The sequence below is a fragment of the Bos taurus genome, chromosome 19, assembly GCF_002263795.3.
Source record: "Bos taurus isolate L1 Dominette 01449 registration number 42190680 breed Hereford chromosome 19, ARS-UCD2.0, whole genome shotgun sequence".
In the NCBI taxonomy this organism is placed as follows: domain Eukaryota; kingdom Metazoa; phylum Chordata; class Mammalia; order Artiodactyla; family Bovidae; genus Bos; species Bos taurus.
The window spans coordinates 7,304,118-7,321,863 of NC_037346.1; the positions used below are offsets into that span (position 1 = coordinate 7,304,118).

Below are 17,746 nucleotides of genomic sequence, written 5' to 3' on the forward strand. Positions count from 1 at the left end.
TCTCCCGCATTGCAGGCAGACATTTTAACCTCTGAGTCTTTGGTCTTTGGTGTGACACAAATCTGCATATAGGTTCCTATTCTGCCACTTATCAGCTTATATGAGCTGGAAATTTTAATAAGCCTAGGCTCCGGTATCCTTATGTCCGAATGGGAACTGGTGTAAGAATTAAATAAGATAAAGCTCCCAGAACACTGAGCATGATGGCTGGCTCACAGTGAGCACTAAGTAAACATCAAGCACTATTATTATTATTGTGGATACAAATGAATAGTATATATGGATAGCTGAATAGACGTCAGTGATCAAATAGAGAAGGAAGTTTGACTAAAGTCAATTACCAGTTAATTGCATGGATATTATTTCCAGCCCAGTGTCAAATCTTCAATTAATCTCTCTTCATCAAGGCCCTATGGCACCTACCACTACCATCATCAAAAACAGCTAAGAGTTCTGAGACTGTTGTCTGTTTCCACATGCGCACCTGTGGCTGATTCATGTCGATGTCTGGCAAAAACCACTACAATATTGTAAAGTAATTAGCCTCCAATTAAAATTAATTAAGCATTTAATAAATAAATTTTAAAAGATAGGGAAAAGGACTGTCTAAAAATTGTTTTAAGAAAAGCATTCAGCCCAAGCCTTTATCCAGTTCTCTTAACTTGAAAAGCTGTGTCTGCCTTCTTCCCTAACCAGGAGTCCTTATGTTTTTTCACCAAAGATCGATGACAGCACCGGCGCTCCCAAGTGATCCTCCTTGCTATTTCCATCAACTTATTGCTCACATCTTCAGTCGTTCCCTTTCCAACAGTGTCTTCTCTGCCCACAAACACCTTCCCTCAACTGTGCTACCCACCATGTTCCCATTCCAGCCCTCCAGGATGGTTTGGCCAACCGCTTAAGTTCAATCTGTCCCAAATTAAATTTACCATGTCTTCCACTGCCCAACCCTCTTGCAGTTAAACTCCTCTGGTTTGATGCTATTCCTATCTTCCAGGCACCAAGGCTAGAAACATATTTGTCATTTCAGGGCCTTCACACTTGCTTCTCCAAGTTGCCTAGAACACTATTCCCTAAAATTTTGATAAAGCTGGTTCCTTCTGATCATTGAAGTCTCATCTAGACTCCAGAGATTCCTCCCCTGGCTACCTTATTTAAAGAACCTCCCTCCCAAGTCACTCTCTAGCTGAAATCCAGTTTCATTTTATTCATAGAACTTTACACTCTCTGAAATTAATCTTAGGTATATTCTGACTTACGTATTGTCTACTCCACCCTCTATGAACTTCTTGAAAGCAGAGACCATGTCCGTCTATCATAAAATAGGTGCTCGGTAAACATCTTCAAATGAATGACTTTCCTGGAGTTCTATTTTCGTCCTCATAATCACCAGTGTTGCTCAACCCCACAACCTAAAAAGGGTAGATATTTAAAGGAAAAAACGTATCTTGGACAACAGCACCCCAGCTGGCCTCCCTGTTCTTTCCTCTTGATTCAGTTCATCTTACATCCTACCTGCAACATAATTATTATAAATTTCAGCTCTCATCTTGCTAATTATTTCTTTAAATGTTTCTGATAATTACCCACTGGCTACAAAATTAGGTACAAACTCCTTATCTAGGCATTCACTGTTCTCCTCTGGCTCTATCCTGTCTTTTAAAAAAAATAACCTCTTTTAACCATGTATTTAAAATAATTGTAAGAACATCAGGTTGCAGAGAAATGTACAGGAATTTCCATGTTCTCCTTCCCCAGGCTCTCCCCAGTGTTCACATCTTACACAGTTCTTGTACAATATCAAAACCAAGAACCTGGTACAATCTACTGTTCATCTAAATTTCGCCAGTTATATTCATTCGTGTGTGTGTGTGTGTAGTGTGTGTATGCACATAAGCATGTAGGCTCGATTGCATAGCTCTGTGCAATCTGTCATATGTATAGTCTTGGGTAATCACCACCATAGTTAATTGTACCAAATCCACAAAACTTCCTGTTACCTCCTTTATACCTTACACACCACACCCCACTCCCGCCCCTACCCTGGCTACTACTAATCTGTTCTTCATCTCTATAATTATTTCATGAATTTTACATAAATAGAATTCTTTATTTGTATTTATGAGTAGCATTTCATTGAATGGGTGTATCACAATTTGTTTAATCACACATCCATTGAAAGATATTTGGGTAGTTTCCAGTTTGGGGTTAATACCAATAAAATTGTTATATGAGCATTCATATACAGGTTCCTGCATGAAAATAAACCTTAATTTTTCTAGGATAAATTCCTAGAGTGAAAATGCTGGCATCTTACTTTTGTAGCCCCATTTTCCCCAAATTCCACTCTTATTCCCATCATCAGGACTACTTATACTGTTTCCTTTCACTCTGTTTTTAATCCTTTCCTCAACATTTGTATATTTATTATTAAAAGCTGCCTCAAATAATTTTTTGAAAGTAGATGAATAAATAAATTAATATACATAGAAACAGAGATGAATGAATGGAGAGAAAAAATAAACACAATAGTGTTTTATCAATCCTGTCCCAATAAAATATGATCTATTCTATAAACCTGCATCTTACTTGCTAAACTTCTTTTATAAAAGGTATGTTCTTCCACAGTCTTATAGATGCATATACCCCACTTCCATTAAAACAGTAAAATCCCTGAAACAGATCATTTCTTATTAATTTTACATTCAGTCAGCCACTAAACATGGTGTTTCTGTTAGAGAAGGAGCTCAAGCAAAACAAAATCTTCATTGTTGAACAAATGGATGAATTAAGTATCTTTGCCGGAAGGGGGCTCTGGTCCAACCAGGAAACCAGAATGTTATATTTGCATTAAAACGATAACTAACAATACAAGTCTATATAAGCTAAGTGCCAAAAGATAATAGAAGCAAAAAATATTTCAGAAGTGCAGAAATGAGCCATCCTTTCTGGGACAGTTGAGAGATACTTTCTTAAAAAGGCTTTGTTTGAGGGAATCCTTGAATAGATGAGTGGAACCAAAATAAATAAATAAAGGGAGTCCTTTTTGATAAACATTAGTTAAAGAACAACATATGAGTTGATCTCATTCTCTGTAGCTGGATCCATAGTAGGGATGTGCCCAAATTTTTAAACCATTCCCCTAATAAAAAACATTTAGATTTGCATCAGTTAGGATTAAGTCTGAATCTGTGTTACAGAAAACCCAAATAAGGGTGTCATTAACACAAGATACTTTATTTCTCTCTTATGTGAAAGAAGCCCAGAGATAAGACAAATCAGGGACAGTTCGTAGACTCTATGGTCTTCAGACACCATGCCCCATTTTTCAGCTCCACCATCCTAGAACATGGCTTCCTTTTCCAAGGTTGCCTCATGAGCCCAGCCAACACATCTTGTTACAGGCAATTGGAAGAAAAAACAAAATGGTCCATCTCCCAGCTAAGCCAGCTCCTTGAATGCAGCCTTCCAAAAGCTTCGTACCATACTTTCAGTTCTATCTCACTCGCCAGAATTTAGTTATATGACCATACCTAGCTGCAAAGGAAGCTGGAAAAAAAAAGTGGTCTTTTACATGAATGCACTGCTGTCTCAAACAAAATTTAAGATTTTGTAACTAAAAAAGGATAATGGATATTGGGTAGCAGCCAGCAGCAAGCGAACAAAACTGAAATCTTGTCCTGCCAATGAGTAAGGAATGTCATCTTCTACAGCCAGGAAAAAAAGGAAAAGAAACACTTCACTCCCTGACCCTGAAATAAACAAACAACCAAAAAATATATATTACATCTGGTTCTAGTCCCTAAAATAGAAGAAACCTTAATCCCATTTGTGTAAATTACTCACTCCATTAACAAAACATTTTTTTTCCCCTGAAGCTTGCAATAGTCTTCTGATAATCATGTCTGATTTTCCACCACGAACAGACTAACTATAACCTTATAACCCTGTGGGTTTTCATTTCAAATACCTGTTGTATTTTTTAATCAGCAAGCCAGTACTGAATTTGGACTCCCTTGCAGAACTTTGCCAAGTAAAGTATTTTTCTTTTCTTAAACTATTTTTCTTTTCTTAATGCTTCTGTGTCTCTAAGTCTTCCTTTCACAGGAGTCTCAGCCACAAGGTTATTTCTAGTTTTTCACTATTATAAATCATGTTACAGTAAACAATTTGTAAATGCTTCCATGTACACATAGTGACAATTTCTCAAACATAGATATCTAAAAAAAGGACTTGCTGGGACAAATGATATGCACATTTTTAATCTATTCTACAAAGCTGCTATCCAAAGAGCCAGACCAGCTTATAGTCCCACCACCATTATATGAGGGTCCCTGACTTCCTACACATCACCAACACAAGAGATTATCATTCTTCTCAACACAGGAGTTGATCATTCTATTTATTGTCAGCAAATCTATTGGGCAAAAAAAAAAAAAAAAAATGCCCTGTTTTTACTTCAACTGCATTTCCCAAATTACTACCTAATTAGTAATTATAGTCTACCTAGGTTGAATAGCTTTATTATGCTTATTGGCCACTTGTATTAAATATTATTTGAAGTGTTGGTTATCTTCTGCCCATCTGGATTGTCTTCTAATTTACAGGAAATCTTTATGTAGTCTGTAAAATTAATCTTTTCTTATACATATTATCACTATTTTCTTTCAATCTATCCCTTACCTTTACTTTGTTTATGTGATCATTTCAAAGTATTAAGCGTTCATATATTCAAATTATCAGTTACTTCTTTTCTGACTTCTGGGGTTTTATCTTGCTTAGAAAGACCTTCCTACCCAAAATTACAAACATACTGTTTTCTAATACTTGTAGAGTTTGCTTGCTATATTTAAACTACATGGAATTTACTTTTATATGTGAGATGACAGAGGACATTCTCAAATTATTTTACTAAAGGATAACCACTTGTACCAACACTATATACTGAAAACTCTATTCACTCCCCTAGTTTGAAGTGTTATCTTTACCATACGTTCAATCATCACACTGAATTAAGACAGTTCCTGAACTTTATATTTCTGTTTTACAGGTCCATCTGTCCATTATACATCAATTTCTATTAGAAGTTTTAGTTACCAAAATTCTATATGCTTTGACACCTCATAAATCAGGCTCTTTCCTATTGGACCTTAAAAAAACCTTAGTTATTTTCACAAATTTTATTTTCCTGATAAATTTAAAAATCAATTTACTAAATTCCATTTAAAAATCCCATGGAAGGGATTTCCCTGGTGGTCTAGTGGCTAAGACTCGGCGCAGGCCCGAGTGAGATCCCTGGTCAGGGAACTAGATCTTGCGTGCCACAAGTAAAGGTCCCTCCTGCCACATCTAAAACCCAGTGCACCCAAATAAATAAATAATCCTATGGGGATTTTTGAATGGGACTGGCTCAGATTTGAAAAGGAGCGATTTCTTGTTCTTTTTAAAAGGACTTGAATGTTTTCAAAATTAGCTTATATTTATTTACCAAGTACCCAATATGGGCTGAATTCTGTGGAAAATTCAAAGGATTTTAAGATAGTTTTTGTCCTACAGAAATGTACAACCTGGTTGGGGAAAAAATATAATCATTTTGTATTGCATTAAATTACAAATACTGTATTTACAGAACTAAACTTCTGGTTCACTTATGATCAGGATAGCATTCCCTTTGAGGCTGATTTTCGCCTCTGATTTTACTTCTGTTTTATTTTCTCCTTTGGCCTTAATTTTTTTTCTTTTTAAACACTGACAACAAGGTTAACTATTTATATGTATAAACGACTCTTTTACAGTCACTTTAAGTAAGAAGTTCTATTATCACCCCCATTTTGCAGATAAGAAAACTGAAGCTCAACGAGGTTAAGTAACTCTTCCAAGATCACAGAGCAATCTGGAGGACAACCAGGGTTTGAATCCACCTTTCCCTCATTTCTGCCACCATAGGACCTCCTCTTCTTTCCCCCTTTTAAGTTTCTGCTATTTTATCAACTGTAAAAATCACCTCTGAAATAAGGTTAGGGAACGAATAAATGAATGACATCCAGCTTTATTTCCCGTTTCACCCTCTCTCCACAAGTCCAGGGAAAAGTGAATAATAAAATTAGGTGTGAGCAAGGGAGGGCATGTTGCCCTCTGCTGCTGCAAGGCTGGTTGGTCCAGTCAGACTCCCTCTCCCTCCTGTTTTTAGCTAAGAACGGGACCTACTACATAACTTATAGAGTCCTACACAGAACGACAATGTGGGACCCCTTGCTCAAAACTTACTAAAATATCAAGAAATGAGCAGAGACCACTAAACAAAGCGTAGGCCCTTCTAGGCACGGGGGTGTGGCCTCAAACATAGGACCGTACTTGAGCCCTGGCTAGGAGTTTCTCTTTTTTTCTAAGCACAGTCTCTGGCTTTGCAGATTCACAGCCTTGCTCTGATGAAGAAGGCTGCTCAGAAGTCTTCCTGCCCACCGACAGCGACTATGACTCCAGTGACGCCCTGAGCCCCCGAGACCTGGACCTGGTCTACCTGTCATCGCACGACATTGCCCAGCAGTCCCGAAACGGACTCAGTGGCAGTGCCCCCGACGTCCTGCAGGTGCACGATATGAAGGCTCCTTCGGGGCCAGGCCAGGACACCGACCACTCATGCGCCGAGCTCCTGCACAACCTGACCCTCACAAGCCTCCCACCCAAGAACCACGCCAAGATGGCACCAGGAGCACGGCCGCCGCTGGGCTTCCTGGGAAAACGGAAGTCGGCCAAGCAGCCGCACTACGGCGGCTTCAGCCGCCATCACCGCTGGCTGCGCATGCACGGCGAAACGCAATCGCTGTCGCTGTCAGAGGGCGTGTACACACAGCACCTGTCCAGGGCCTGCGGCCTGGCCCAGGAGCCTGAGGAGGCCGAGCGACTAGGACCTGCCCCCGAGGGGCCACGGGGCCTGCCTCTGGCCCATGCTGCCAGCCTCCCGGAGGAGAGGAAAAGCAGCCTCCAGGACCCTAGGCCTGCGGTGCACCGCATCTACGTGGAGGCCTACCCTGCAGCCCTGGTGGACACCAAACCCTGGGCCGCCTTGAGTCCTGCCATCGTAGGCCACTCGGGCCTGCCCAGCGCCGCGGGCCCAGAGTTGAGCCCAGAGGACCCTACCACCTCCCCTGTGTCAGAGATACTCAGCAGCATGCTTTAGGGAGGTCTACAGTTGGCTGTCCTCTTTTCACTGCGAGTCCCTGCATTTTCCATCCCCGTACTCCAGTCCGCCTCCACCCATGTTTTCACCCAATTTAAACTGCTTTCCAGGTTAAAAATCCAAAGGTTAGAGGTTCAAGGTCCTCTTTTTTAGAGTTGGAGTGGAGGCAAGAGTGGCCAGTCTTATACCCAGTTCAGCCTATAAAGGACATAAAAGAGTTTTGGTGTCAACATGGAGTCCTGGACACAAGAGTGCAAGCATACCATCCTGATGGCGCACCTGTGGCGGAGGTTTGTTGTTCAGTTTCTGAGGCGTGTCCAGCTTTTTGTGATGCATGGACTGCAGCAGGCCATGCTCCTCTGACCTCTACCTTCTCCTGGAGTTTGTTCAAAGTCATGTCCATTGAGTTGGCGATCCTATCTAACCATCTCATCCTCTGCTGCCGTCTTTTCCTTTTGCCTTCAATCTTTGCCAGCACCAGGGTCTTTTCCAGTGAGTCCACTTTTCGCACCAGGTGACCAAAGTATTGGAGCTTCAACTTCAGCATCAGTCCTTCCACTGAATATTCAGGGTTGATTTACTTTAGGATCGACTGTTTGGATCTCCTTGATGTCCAAAGGACTCTCAAGAGTCTTGTCCAGCCTTTCAGTTTGAAAGCATCTATTCTTCAGAGCTCTGCCTTCTTTATGTTCCAACTCTCATATCTGTACATGACTACCAGAAAAACCATACCTTTGACTATATGGACCTTTTTCTGTAAAGAGATCACTCTGCTTTTTAATACCCTATCTGGGTTTGTCGTAGATTTCCTTCAAAGGAGCAAGCATCTTTTAATTTCATGGCTGCAGTCACCATCCACAGTGATTTTAGAGCCCAAGAAAATAAAATCTGTTAGTGCTTCAACTTTTCACCCTTGTATTTGTCATGAAGTGATAGGACCAGATGCCATGATCATAGTTTTTTAAATGTTGAGTTTCAAGCCAGCTTTTTCAATCTCATCTTTCACCTTGACCAAGAGACTCTTCATTTTCTGCTTTTAGAGTAGTATCATCTGCATATCTGAGGTTATTGATACTTCTCTTGGCAATCCTGATTCCAGCTTGTGATTCACCCAGCCTGGCATTTCCCATAATATACTCTGCATAGGCGTTAGATAAGCAGGGTGAAAATATACAACCTTGTACGCCTTTCACGAATTTGAACTCAACAGTTGTTCCATGTCTGGTTCTGTTGCTTCTTGACCTGCATACAGGTTTCTGAGGAAACAGGTAATGTGATCTGATATTCCTATCTCTTTAAGAATTTTCCACAACTTACCGTGATCTGCATAGCCAAAGGCTTTAGCATAGTCAATAAAGCAGAATTAGATGTTTTTCTGGAACTCCATTGCTTTTTCTGTGATCCAACAGATGTTGGCAATTTGATCTCTGGTTCCTCTGCCTTTTCTAAATCCAGCTTGTATATCTGGAAGTTCCCGGTTCACATACTGCTGAAGCCTAGCTTGAAAGATTTTGAGCATTACCTTGCTAGCATGTGAAATGAGCCCAATTGTACAGTCGTTTGAATGTTCTTTGTCATTGTCCTTTGGGATTAGAATGAAAACTGACCTTTTCCAGTCCTGTGACCACTGCTCAGTTTTCCAAATTTGCTGGCATATTGAGTGCAGCCCTTTAACAGCATCATCTTTTAGAATTTTAAGTTCAGCTAGATTAGGATTTTAAATAGTTCATCAGCTCCACTAGTTTTGTTTGTAGTAATGCTTCCAAAGGCCTACTTAATTTGACACTCCAGGATGTCTGGCTCTAGGTGAGTAACCACAGCATTGTGGTTCTCTGGGTCATTAAGACCTTTTCTGTATATTTTTATGTATTCTTATCACCTCTTCTTAATCTCTTCTGTTTCTGTTAGGTCCTTCCCATTTCTGTCCTTTATTTTGCCCATCTTTGTGTGAAATGTTCCCTTGATGTCTCCAGTTTTCTTGAAGAGATCTCTAGTCTTTCTCATTCTGTTGTTTTCCTCTATTTATTTGCATCGCTCTTTTAAGAATGCCTCCTTATCTTTTCTTACTATTCTCTGGAACTCTGCATTCAGTTGGGTATATCTTTCCCTTTCTCCCTTGCCTTTTATTTCTCTTCTTTCTTCTGCTGTTTGTAAAGCCTCCTCAGAAAGCCACTTTACCTTCCTGCATTTCTTTTTGGGGGATGATTTTGGTCACTCACTCCTGTACAATGTTAAAAACCTCCATCTACTGTTCTTCAGGCACTCTGTCTGCCAGATCTAATCCCTTGAATCTATTCATCACCTCCACTGTATAAGGGATTTGATTTAGGTCATACATGAATGGTCTTCCCAGGTGGCTCAGATGGTAAAAATCCACCAATTCAGGACACCCAGGCTCAACCCCTGGGTCTGGAATTGGTTGTCTGGCATGGCAACCCACTCCAGTATTCTTGCCTGGAGAATCCCATAGACAGGGGAACATGGCAGGCTACAGTTCATGGAGTTACACAGAGTCAGACACGACTGGGCAGCTAACACACACACCTGAGTGGTCTAGCGATCTTCCCTACTTTCTTCAAGTTAAGCCTGAATTTTGCAATAAGGCACTTGTGATCTGAACCACAGTCAGCTCCAGGACTTGTGTTTGCTAACTATATACAGCTTCTCAATCTTTGGATGCAAAGACCATAATCTATCTGATTTCAGTTTTGTCTATCTTATTGATGTCCATGTAGAGTCATCCCTTGGGTTGCTAGAAACAGGTGTTTGCTCTGAACAAACAAACCATGTTCTCTTGACCAAACTCTGTTAGCCTTTGCCCTGCTTCATTTTGTATTCCAAGGCCAAACTTGCCTGTTATTCCAGGAATCTTGATTTCCTACTTTTGCATTCCAGTCCACTATGATGAAAAGGACATCTTTTCTGGTGTTATTTCTGGATGGTGTTGTAGGTCTTCATAGAATCAGTCAACTTCAGCTTCTTTGGCATCAGTGGTTGAGACATAAACTTGGATTACTATGATGTTACATGGTTTGCCTTGGAAATTTACTGAGATCATTCTGTCATTTTTACGGCTGCACCCAAACACTGGATTTCAGACTTGTTGACTAGGAAGGCTACTCCATTTTTTTCTAAGGGGTTCTTACCCACAGTAGTAGATATGATGGTCATCTGAATTAAATTCTCCTATTCCTCTCCATTTTAGTTGACTGCTTCCTAAGATGCCAGTGTTCACTCTTGTGATCTCGTGCTTGACTGTGTCCAATTTATTCATGGCCCCAAACATTCCTGGTTCCTATGCCTTATCGTTCTTCATAGCATTGGACTTTACCTTCACAACCAGACACATTCACAACTGAGCATCATTTCTGCTTTGCCCCAGCCACTTCATTTTTTCTGGAGCTATTAGTAATTGCCCTCTGCTCCTCCCCAGTTGCATATTGGCTGCCTGCTTTGGGGGGGCTTATCTTCCCGTGCCATATCTTTTTGCCTTCTAGTGCTGTTCATGGGGGGTGTCTCAGCAAGAATAGTGGAATGGGTTGCCACTCCTCCAGCGGACCACAGGTTGTCAGAACTCTTGACTATGACCCATCTGTCTTGGGTGGCACTGCACAGTATGGCCCAGCTCATAGCTTCATTGATTATGAAAGCCCCTTCACCATGACAAGGCTGTGATCCACGAAGGGCTTGGCTGAAGTAGGACAACCCAAGAGCCACCCTCAGCTCTGCAGCTGGCTCTGTAGTCTGACTCCTGAGTTAAGTCTCTTTCAAGCATTTGTGATTGGTAGGAAGGAGTTTTACAGATGAAAATAAGATTAGCATTGTTTCCCGCCCCCCCACCCCCCATTCCAAACCTTTAGAAGAGTTTGAGGAAAGAAGCCCAAGTTGTGTCTCTAGGGAATAGGGTCAGTGGCCTTGTCCTGGGTTCCCTGTCAGATAAACCAAGTTGTTCCAAAGTGAGTGTTTCTCAGCAGCTCATCAAATCCAATCTGTCCATCAGCACTGATCTGATTATTAGGCCTTGGGTAGGCCTTTTCTTCAATTTAGTGCTGTGTGGAAACCTCCAGAAATGAAAGTAGAGGAGGCATCTCTTCTAGCTCTCTCTTGCAAAGATAAAATAGGCCAGGAAGCAGCCCATTCTGTCCACTCAGATCCCATTCAAGCATGAAAATGGGCCATGAATTATTCCTGGGTGCAAGGAGATGGCCGAGTTAAGTGGAAATCTGGATTGGAGACAAGACAAGGGGAGGGAGATGGAGACATGTGCAAAATTGTATTTCCTTTCCAGTCCTAAAATAAGCAAAGCCATGGGGGCTGTGACTCTGAGAATGATAATGGATCTGTTGCAGGTTCTTAGGTGATAGAAAGACAAGAAAGTGCCCTTCAGACGTGGCCAGGCAGGGATGGAATTTTCTCAGTGACTCAGGCACATCTCCTCACCCCCACACAGGTCATCGGAAAGACTGTCCAGAGTTTCAGACACTCTGCATTCCTTTTTTCAATCCTCAGTTTTGCTCCTAGATCAGCTGCCCCATTGGCCTCAGGAAAAATCTTAAAAGGCCTTGTCAGTGGTTCCATGGCTATGCCCAAAGACACCCAAAAACCTTGCTTTGGTCTCAAGGACTCCCACCTGCCTTTCTCACAAAGGAGAAACCCAAATCAAAGAGCAGTTACATTGTGCACTCAAAATAGGCATGAGTCTTCTCTCCTTTCCTGGAGCCAAGATCCATTCAGTTCACTGATTCTCTAAACAGTCCTTTTCTGCTTCACAGGCACTTTGGTTAAATATTGCTCTTTATGGTCCTACCCCTGTCCCCACAGTTCTGCCATTCCTTCTCATGGGAATTCATACAAGGTCACCTGTTCACAATGTTATTCTGATCCCTTCCATTTTTAAAACATTTGATTTAAACATAAGTAATTATCCTGGTGTATAGGTACAGATTTGGCCTGTGGCCTATGGTCATTAGAAAACTAAAGCCCAGCTCAGTCTTTGTTTTAAGAGATTTTATACTCAACGAACCACTCCCCACACCCAAAGAATCTTGATCAGAATCACTGCAACTCCTTTCCCAAGCCTGAAAGGATTTTAAAATGCAATTTTATTCTGTTCCGATTGAATTCTATTCTAGAACTAGAATAAACCATAAAATTAGTCTAAGTTCTGGCATTTACAGATGAGACAGTTAAGGCCCGGAGAGATTAAGTGACTTATTCAAGGTCACAGAGCTAGTTTTGTCTTAGAGTTAGGATCAGAACCCAGAACCATTTCCTTTAGGGCAGACTATCCCATTGGTAATTGGTAAATACCTAATCAGTTTTGGATTATCTGTATTCTACTTACTTAGTTTACAGATCATTTATCTACTTCTAATTCCAAATTCAACTCTTTTTCTCCACCTTTATCTAACAAATTTCCAATATCACAGAGCTCCTTGTTGCTAGAAAATGCAAATTTCATACAATAGATACCTAAGCAAATTGCTGCTAAGTCACGGCAGTCGTGTTCGACTCTGTGCGACCCCATAGACGGCAGCCCACCAGGCTCCGCTGTCCCTGGGATTCTCCAGGCAAGAACACTGGAGTGGGTTGCCATTTCCTTCTCCAATGCATAAAAGTGAAAAGTGAAAGTAAAGTCGCTCAGTCATGTCCGACTCAGCGACCCCATGGACTGAAGCCCACCAGGCTCCTCCATCCATGTGATTTTCCAGGCAAGAGTACTGGAGTGGGGTGCCATTGCCTTCTCCGCTAAGCAAATTAATTAATTATAATTAAGTTAAAACCTAATCAGGAGAAATGCATTTAAAATTGTTTACCATATGACTCCAGTTTAAAAACAAAATGACACAGAATTGTCTCCACTCAATTTCTGACCTATCCCTCTGACCCCCTCATTCAGTCAGCACATTTTGATATATTAGGCCAAATAATGACTCATTAAGTAAAATGGCATTAAATTCAAACTCACTAATTTATATTATGGACATGGGGGATTTTTTTCACTTTCTATGAGGAAAAGAGAAGCATGCCGGTGAAGTAAATAAATGAATGTTAGATTTCAGCGGGCATACTCAATCAACTTGAAAATGCATTTTCCCAGCAATATTCCTATTAGAAAAGTAGACATTATATCCTTGATAATCCACTGTTTGTTCATGGAGCTTCCCTCCACCTACACCTCCACTTTACAACTCCTTGTGAGCCTAGTTTCAATTAATACCTTCTTGTGAGAAATAATTGTGTTCTCCAAATCATAGTCCTTTATTCAGCTGTCCAGTCTTCTTATTTTAGAGTCTTTACAAAGTTTAAGGATATTTTGTTTGTTTCTTTTGCTTTGTCTTATCAGCTTTATTTTGTTTTGTTTGTTTCGGATGTGATAGACTTTTGTCTTTTATTCTTTTTAAGTCCAACCAGGGAGCCTCTGGAGGAAACTTTCCTGATTCAGATCTTCTTTTCCACAGTGTTTCTCCCATGCTTAATTTTCACCTTTATGAAACCCTCAAAAATCACTGGTCAAAGTCTTCCCTGGGACTCTCTTCTAAGTCCCACAGAAAACAAAGTTATCAAGTATGAAACAGATTCCCAGGCTGCAGGGAGTTCACATATTGCTTTGAGTGTAGCCGTCATCATCATCCATTACCTTACGCATGTCTTAGGAGAAGCGGGAGCCTGTCGCCTCAACCAGGCCCACACAGTGTATGTTGGGCTCGACATCTTTGGTTTCACTCTTGCTATCTATTCATAAAAGAAGATAGCCTGGAAAATGCAATTCATCAATACCTAGGCTCAGTGATCATTTATAAGGTTATCACAGCATTTTTCTTGGTGAAGGTACCTGGGAGACAGTCATCAAAAACGTCCACTCTGGGGAGTGGGTATTTTAAGAAGCGATTATTTAAGATAAGAACCATTCCATTTTAAGAACATTCACTAATGTTCAAAGCAATAACTGCACTGGAGAAAATGGTTCCATGTGGTTTGAAAGTTGAAGCCAGTTAGTAATAATATTCTTCCAGCCCCCATTCCTGAAGGATCTCAAAGCACTTTATGAAAAGCACTGACTGAAGCCTTGTTGTACTCCCCTAAAAAGACCTTGTCCTGGAGCCACCTGGCAAACACCTATGCCATCCTTGCCAGCAGATCATGCCAGACAAGTGGGAAAGAGGACTGGCCTCTCATTCATTGTTCTCCTGCCACATGAATGTGCGCCCTGGTGAACGCTGAGCTCTTCCCTCGAAGACAGTTTTAGACAAGTAGGCATACAAGATAACCCCACCTCCTTGGCGCTGTCTCGTTCTTCACGCTCCACCCTAGATACACTCCCTTTCTCTTGGACAACCGTCAACTCGAGCTGTTAGGGGGTCTGCAGGGCATTTCAGTTCCCTAGTTCTGTTAACAGCACACAGAACTCACTGGCTTTTTAAGATTGATACTTGTTCGAAAGTTGATGGCATTATTCTGCAGCTCACTCAACTTTGCATGTAGCAGAGCTACAGCAGACAATGTGCATCTCTTGGTATATTTATTTATTGGACTATAACATACCAATTAGAGAGGGTAGTTATAGATTAACAAGAGAGCACTCTCAGAGAATTGAAAGTGCTACATTGTCACTTTATAAAGTCTAAATATTTTTCCAGATGATTCAATTAAGCAAATCGGAGCTTTTTTCTGGTCATACCTTTAAGGAAATTTTTAAAGGAGCTATTTGGAAAGCAATGATACCTCTTCACAGGTAGTAGGGTGAACAAGGCAAAAACTTGTTTCTTTGCCGGTCTCCTCTCATAAGATGTTCAAACACATGGCTTATGACTGTTACGCTAAACTTCAATGCGGCCTTACAAACAACAAAGGTAGTGTATTTGAAACTATGTGTACAGCTTGGAAACTTATTCTAAGATCTTAATTCAGAGCTTTTCTGAGGTGTTGAACTTTGCCATTAGCAAAAAGTATTTTTAGAAAAATCCATTGACTGTTTATGAAGCACTGATTTTGCCATATTTCAGGTCTCTGGTTTTTCCACCACATCTGCACACAGTAGTTATATTTGTTTTGTTTTTTTAATTATTTCTTCCATTTCCATTATTAATGAATTTGTAAACTGTTTATTCAACAGGAGAGTTGGTTTTGTTTAAATAATCATGTAAGTAGACTGTGACAATATTCTCTTTGGATAAAGGAAGGAGATTTGTTGTTGTTTGTTTTCAATATTATCCTCCGGTCTTTACTCTCTAGATATATACATTTTTTTTATTTTAGGAAAAGTCAATATTTAACTTAGTGGCAAATGTTAAGAAGCTATTAGTTAATACTCTGCTCCTCTTCCTTCATCCCATGACATAAAAGTCTGAATATGGTTTCACAGTTACCACCATCCAGTAGCTGATTTATAAAACCAAGACCAGCAAATTGTTGCATTAAGTCACTCTGAGTTGCTGTGTTGCTTCTTGCCCTGTGACAAAGCTGACATTTGGGAGCACTTATGTATATTATCACAGCATCAGTTTAATGTTTTTTATGGAAAATGAATTTAAAGAAGTGTGGGGGTGGGGTAGTAGAGTAGGAGTGTTTTATAGAAAAAATAATTTAAGTGACATTCTATTAGGCAATGTTTAACTGCTTTCTGCCTAATGTGTACATAGTAATTTGGCTGATTATTGGTTGTTATTTGTTCAGAATTTATTGTATCTCGTTGCTACATATGCAACTGAGTCTATGTAAAAGTTTAGACTTCAGTATGTTATCTGCACAATTTTGTGTGCTTTAAACCTCTGTAAATGTACAGAAGAATCATGTACGGTGTGTTAAATGTGACCTCCAATCTTGAAACAATAATATTTTGTAGAATGTACTTTTGCAGACTATTTGAGCATTTTAAATAGATATTGTAACTGGCCAGTACCCTCAGTCAAAACCAACACTGGTGAAATGCATGCCTCTTGAGCCTACCAATTTATATGAGGTCAGGGGTTAATAAGAATTAAGATAATTTTTCTAATGGCAAGTATTTTTGATAATTTCCTACCTGCCTAATTGTATCTGAAAGAAAAATTGTCAACAGAAGAAATCTTACCCGTCAGAGGGAATGACTTTATTTCATAAGCATTAAATATTACTAATATACTTTATATCTAATTTGATGTTGTTGAAACCTAGTTCAAGGAGGAAGAAGTCAAAAATATTGTTGATTCTTCATAAGATATTTTGTTGTTTAAAGGATAATTTCCAAGCCCTTGTCTGCAGTGTGGAAAAATGTCAATTAAATAATAAACTAATAGAATTGTCAGTACTTGCCTTACCTGTTTTTCCCAAGTCTCTATGAAGACAAAGATTTTTCAGTCTGAGTTTTTAAAATCTCACTGAAACTTTGAAAGAGTTACTATTTAGGGCATTGTCTTGACAATTATTGGAAAACTCTAACCTGTTGGCCCTCTATCGATCAATAGCAGTTGAGTAATTTCTCTTGTACAGTTGGTTGGTGTCAAGTATGAAAATACAGCAGCAAATTACCATGGCAAATATTCTCATCAGACTGCACCCAGGAGCTCAGGCATCTCGACCTTAGCCCTCCTACACTGCGTGCATGTTTAAATGTCTTCAGTGCATTTCTGCATGCGCTGTCCTATCTCTACCTCTCTATGCCTTTGTTAATACACCCACAAAGCGCTTCCCTTACCGCTACTCCTTCTGGCTGAGATTTGAGATATCTTCTGTGTTTGAGAATACTACAAACAGATTACTTCAATCCCAGGAACTTGCACAAAGGTCCTCTTGAATTCCCAAAAACAGAAAATATACTGATTTGGACTATGTATTTGTCTTATGTTGTTTTACAGAATTCTTTTAAATACACACACACACACACACACAAATTCAACTTTTTTTGGCATGTTTGTGGTCGGCTTTCCTGACAGCCTAAGAAGGCTGTTCTGTTGTCCTGATAAAACGTGCTGTTTTCCCTATGTAAATTGTCATCTTTCTAAGCAAACCATTACTTTTCTCTCCCTAATTCTGCCTTTAAATAAAAGTTTACCTTCTTTTTCAAACCAAACAGATGACACGGCTCTTTGATATCCCCTTTCTTCTATGGACACTCCTGGAGAGGTGTTGGGAAGGGCAGGTCTTTCAAATTCAAGCCAAGTAAGAAGTGAGCCTTCATTGACTGCTTAGCCCTTTTGATAAGGTATGCTAAGCAATATGCAGTATTTCCATCTGCCAGCGAGAAATAATTTCTTCTTCTCCAGAAAAATTTTTGAATATTATGTTAGAGAATTAAAGACTCTGATGCTGGGAGGGACTGGGGGCAGGAGGAAAAGGGGATGACAGAGGATAAGATGGCTGGATGGCATCATTGACTCGATAGACATGAGTCTGAGTGAACTCCGGGAGTTGGTGATAGACAGGGAGGCCTGGCGTGCTGCGATTCATGGGGTCGCAGGGAGTCGGACATGACTGAGCGACTGAACTGAACTGAAACCAGGAGTTTCTTATTGATTTACAGTGACTGCCAGGCAAGGAAAAACACTCACCAGGAAATTCTCTCAACCAGTATTATCTGTCAAGTAA

The 17,746-nt window shown here is 40.3% G+C and overlaps 1 protein-coding gene across 1 annotated transcript in view; it reads left to right on the forward strand.

Annotated features, from left to right (window-relative positions):
* The window catches only part of ANKFN1 (ankyrin repeat and fibronectin type III domain containing 1), a 481,998-nt gene extending 473,911 nt beyond the window's left edge, over positions 1-8,087 (forward strand). Inside the window, exon 20 of the mRNA XM_059878382.1 lies at positions 6,411-8,087. Coding sequence (XP_059734365.1) covers positions 6,411-7,180 — 770 coding nt within the window. The 3' untranslated portion in view covers positions 7,181-8,087. The remainder of the gene's footprint in view (positions 1-6,410) is intronic.
* The last annotated feature ends 9,659 nt before the right edge of the window (positions 8,088-17,746 follow it).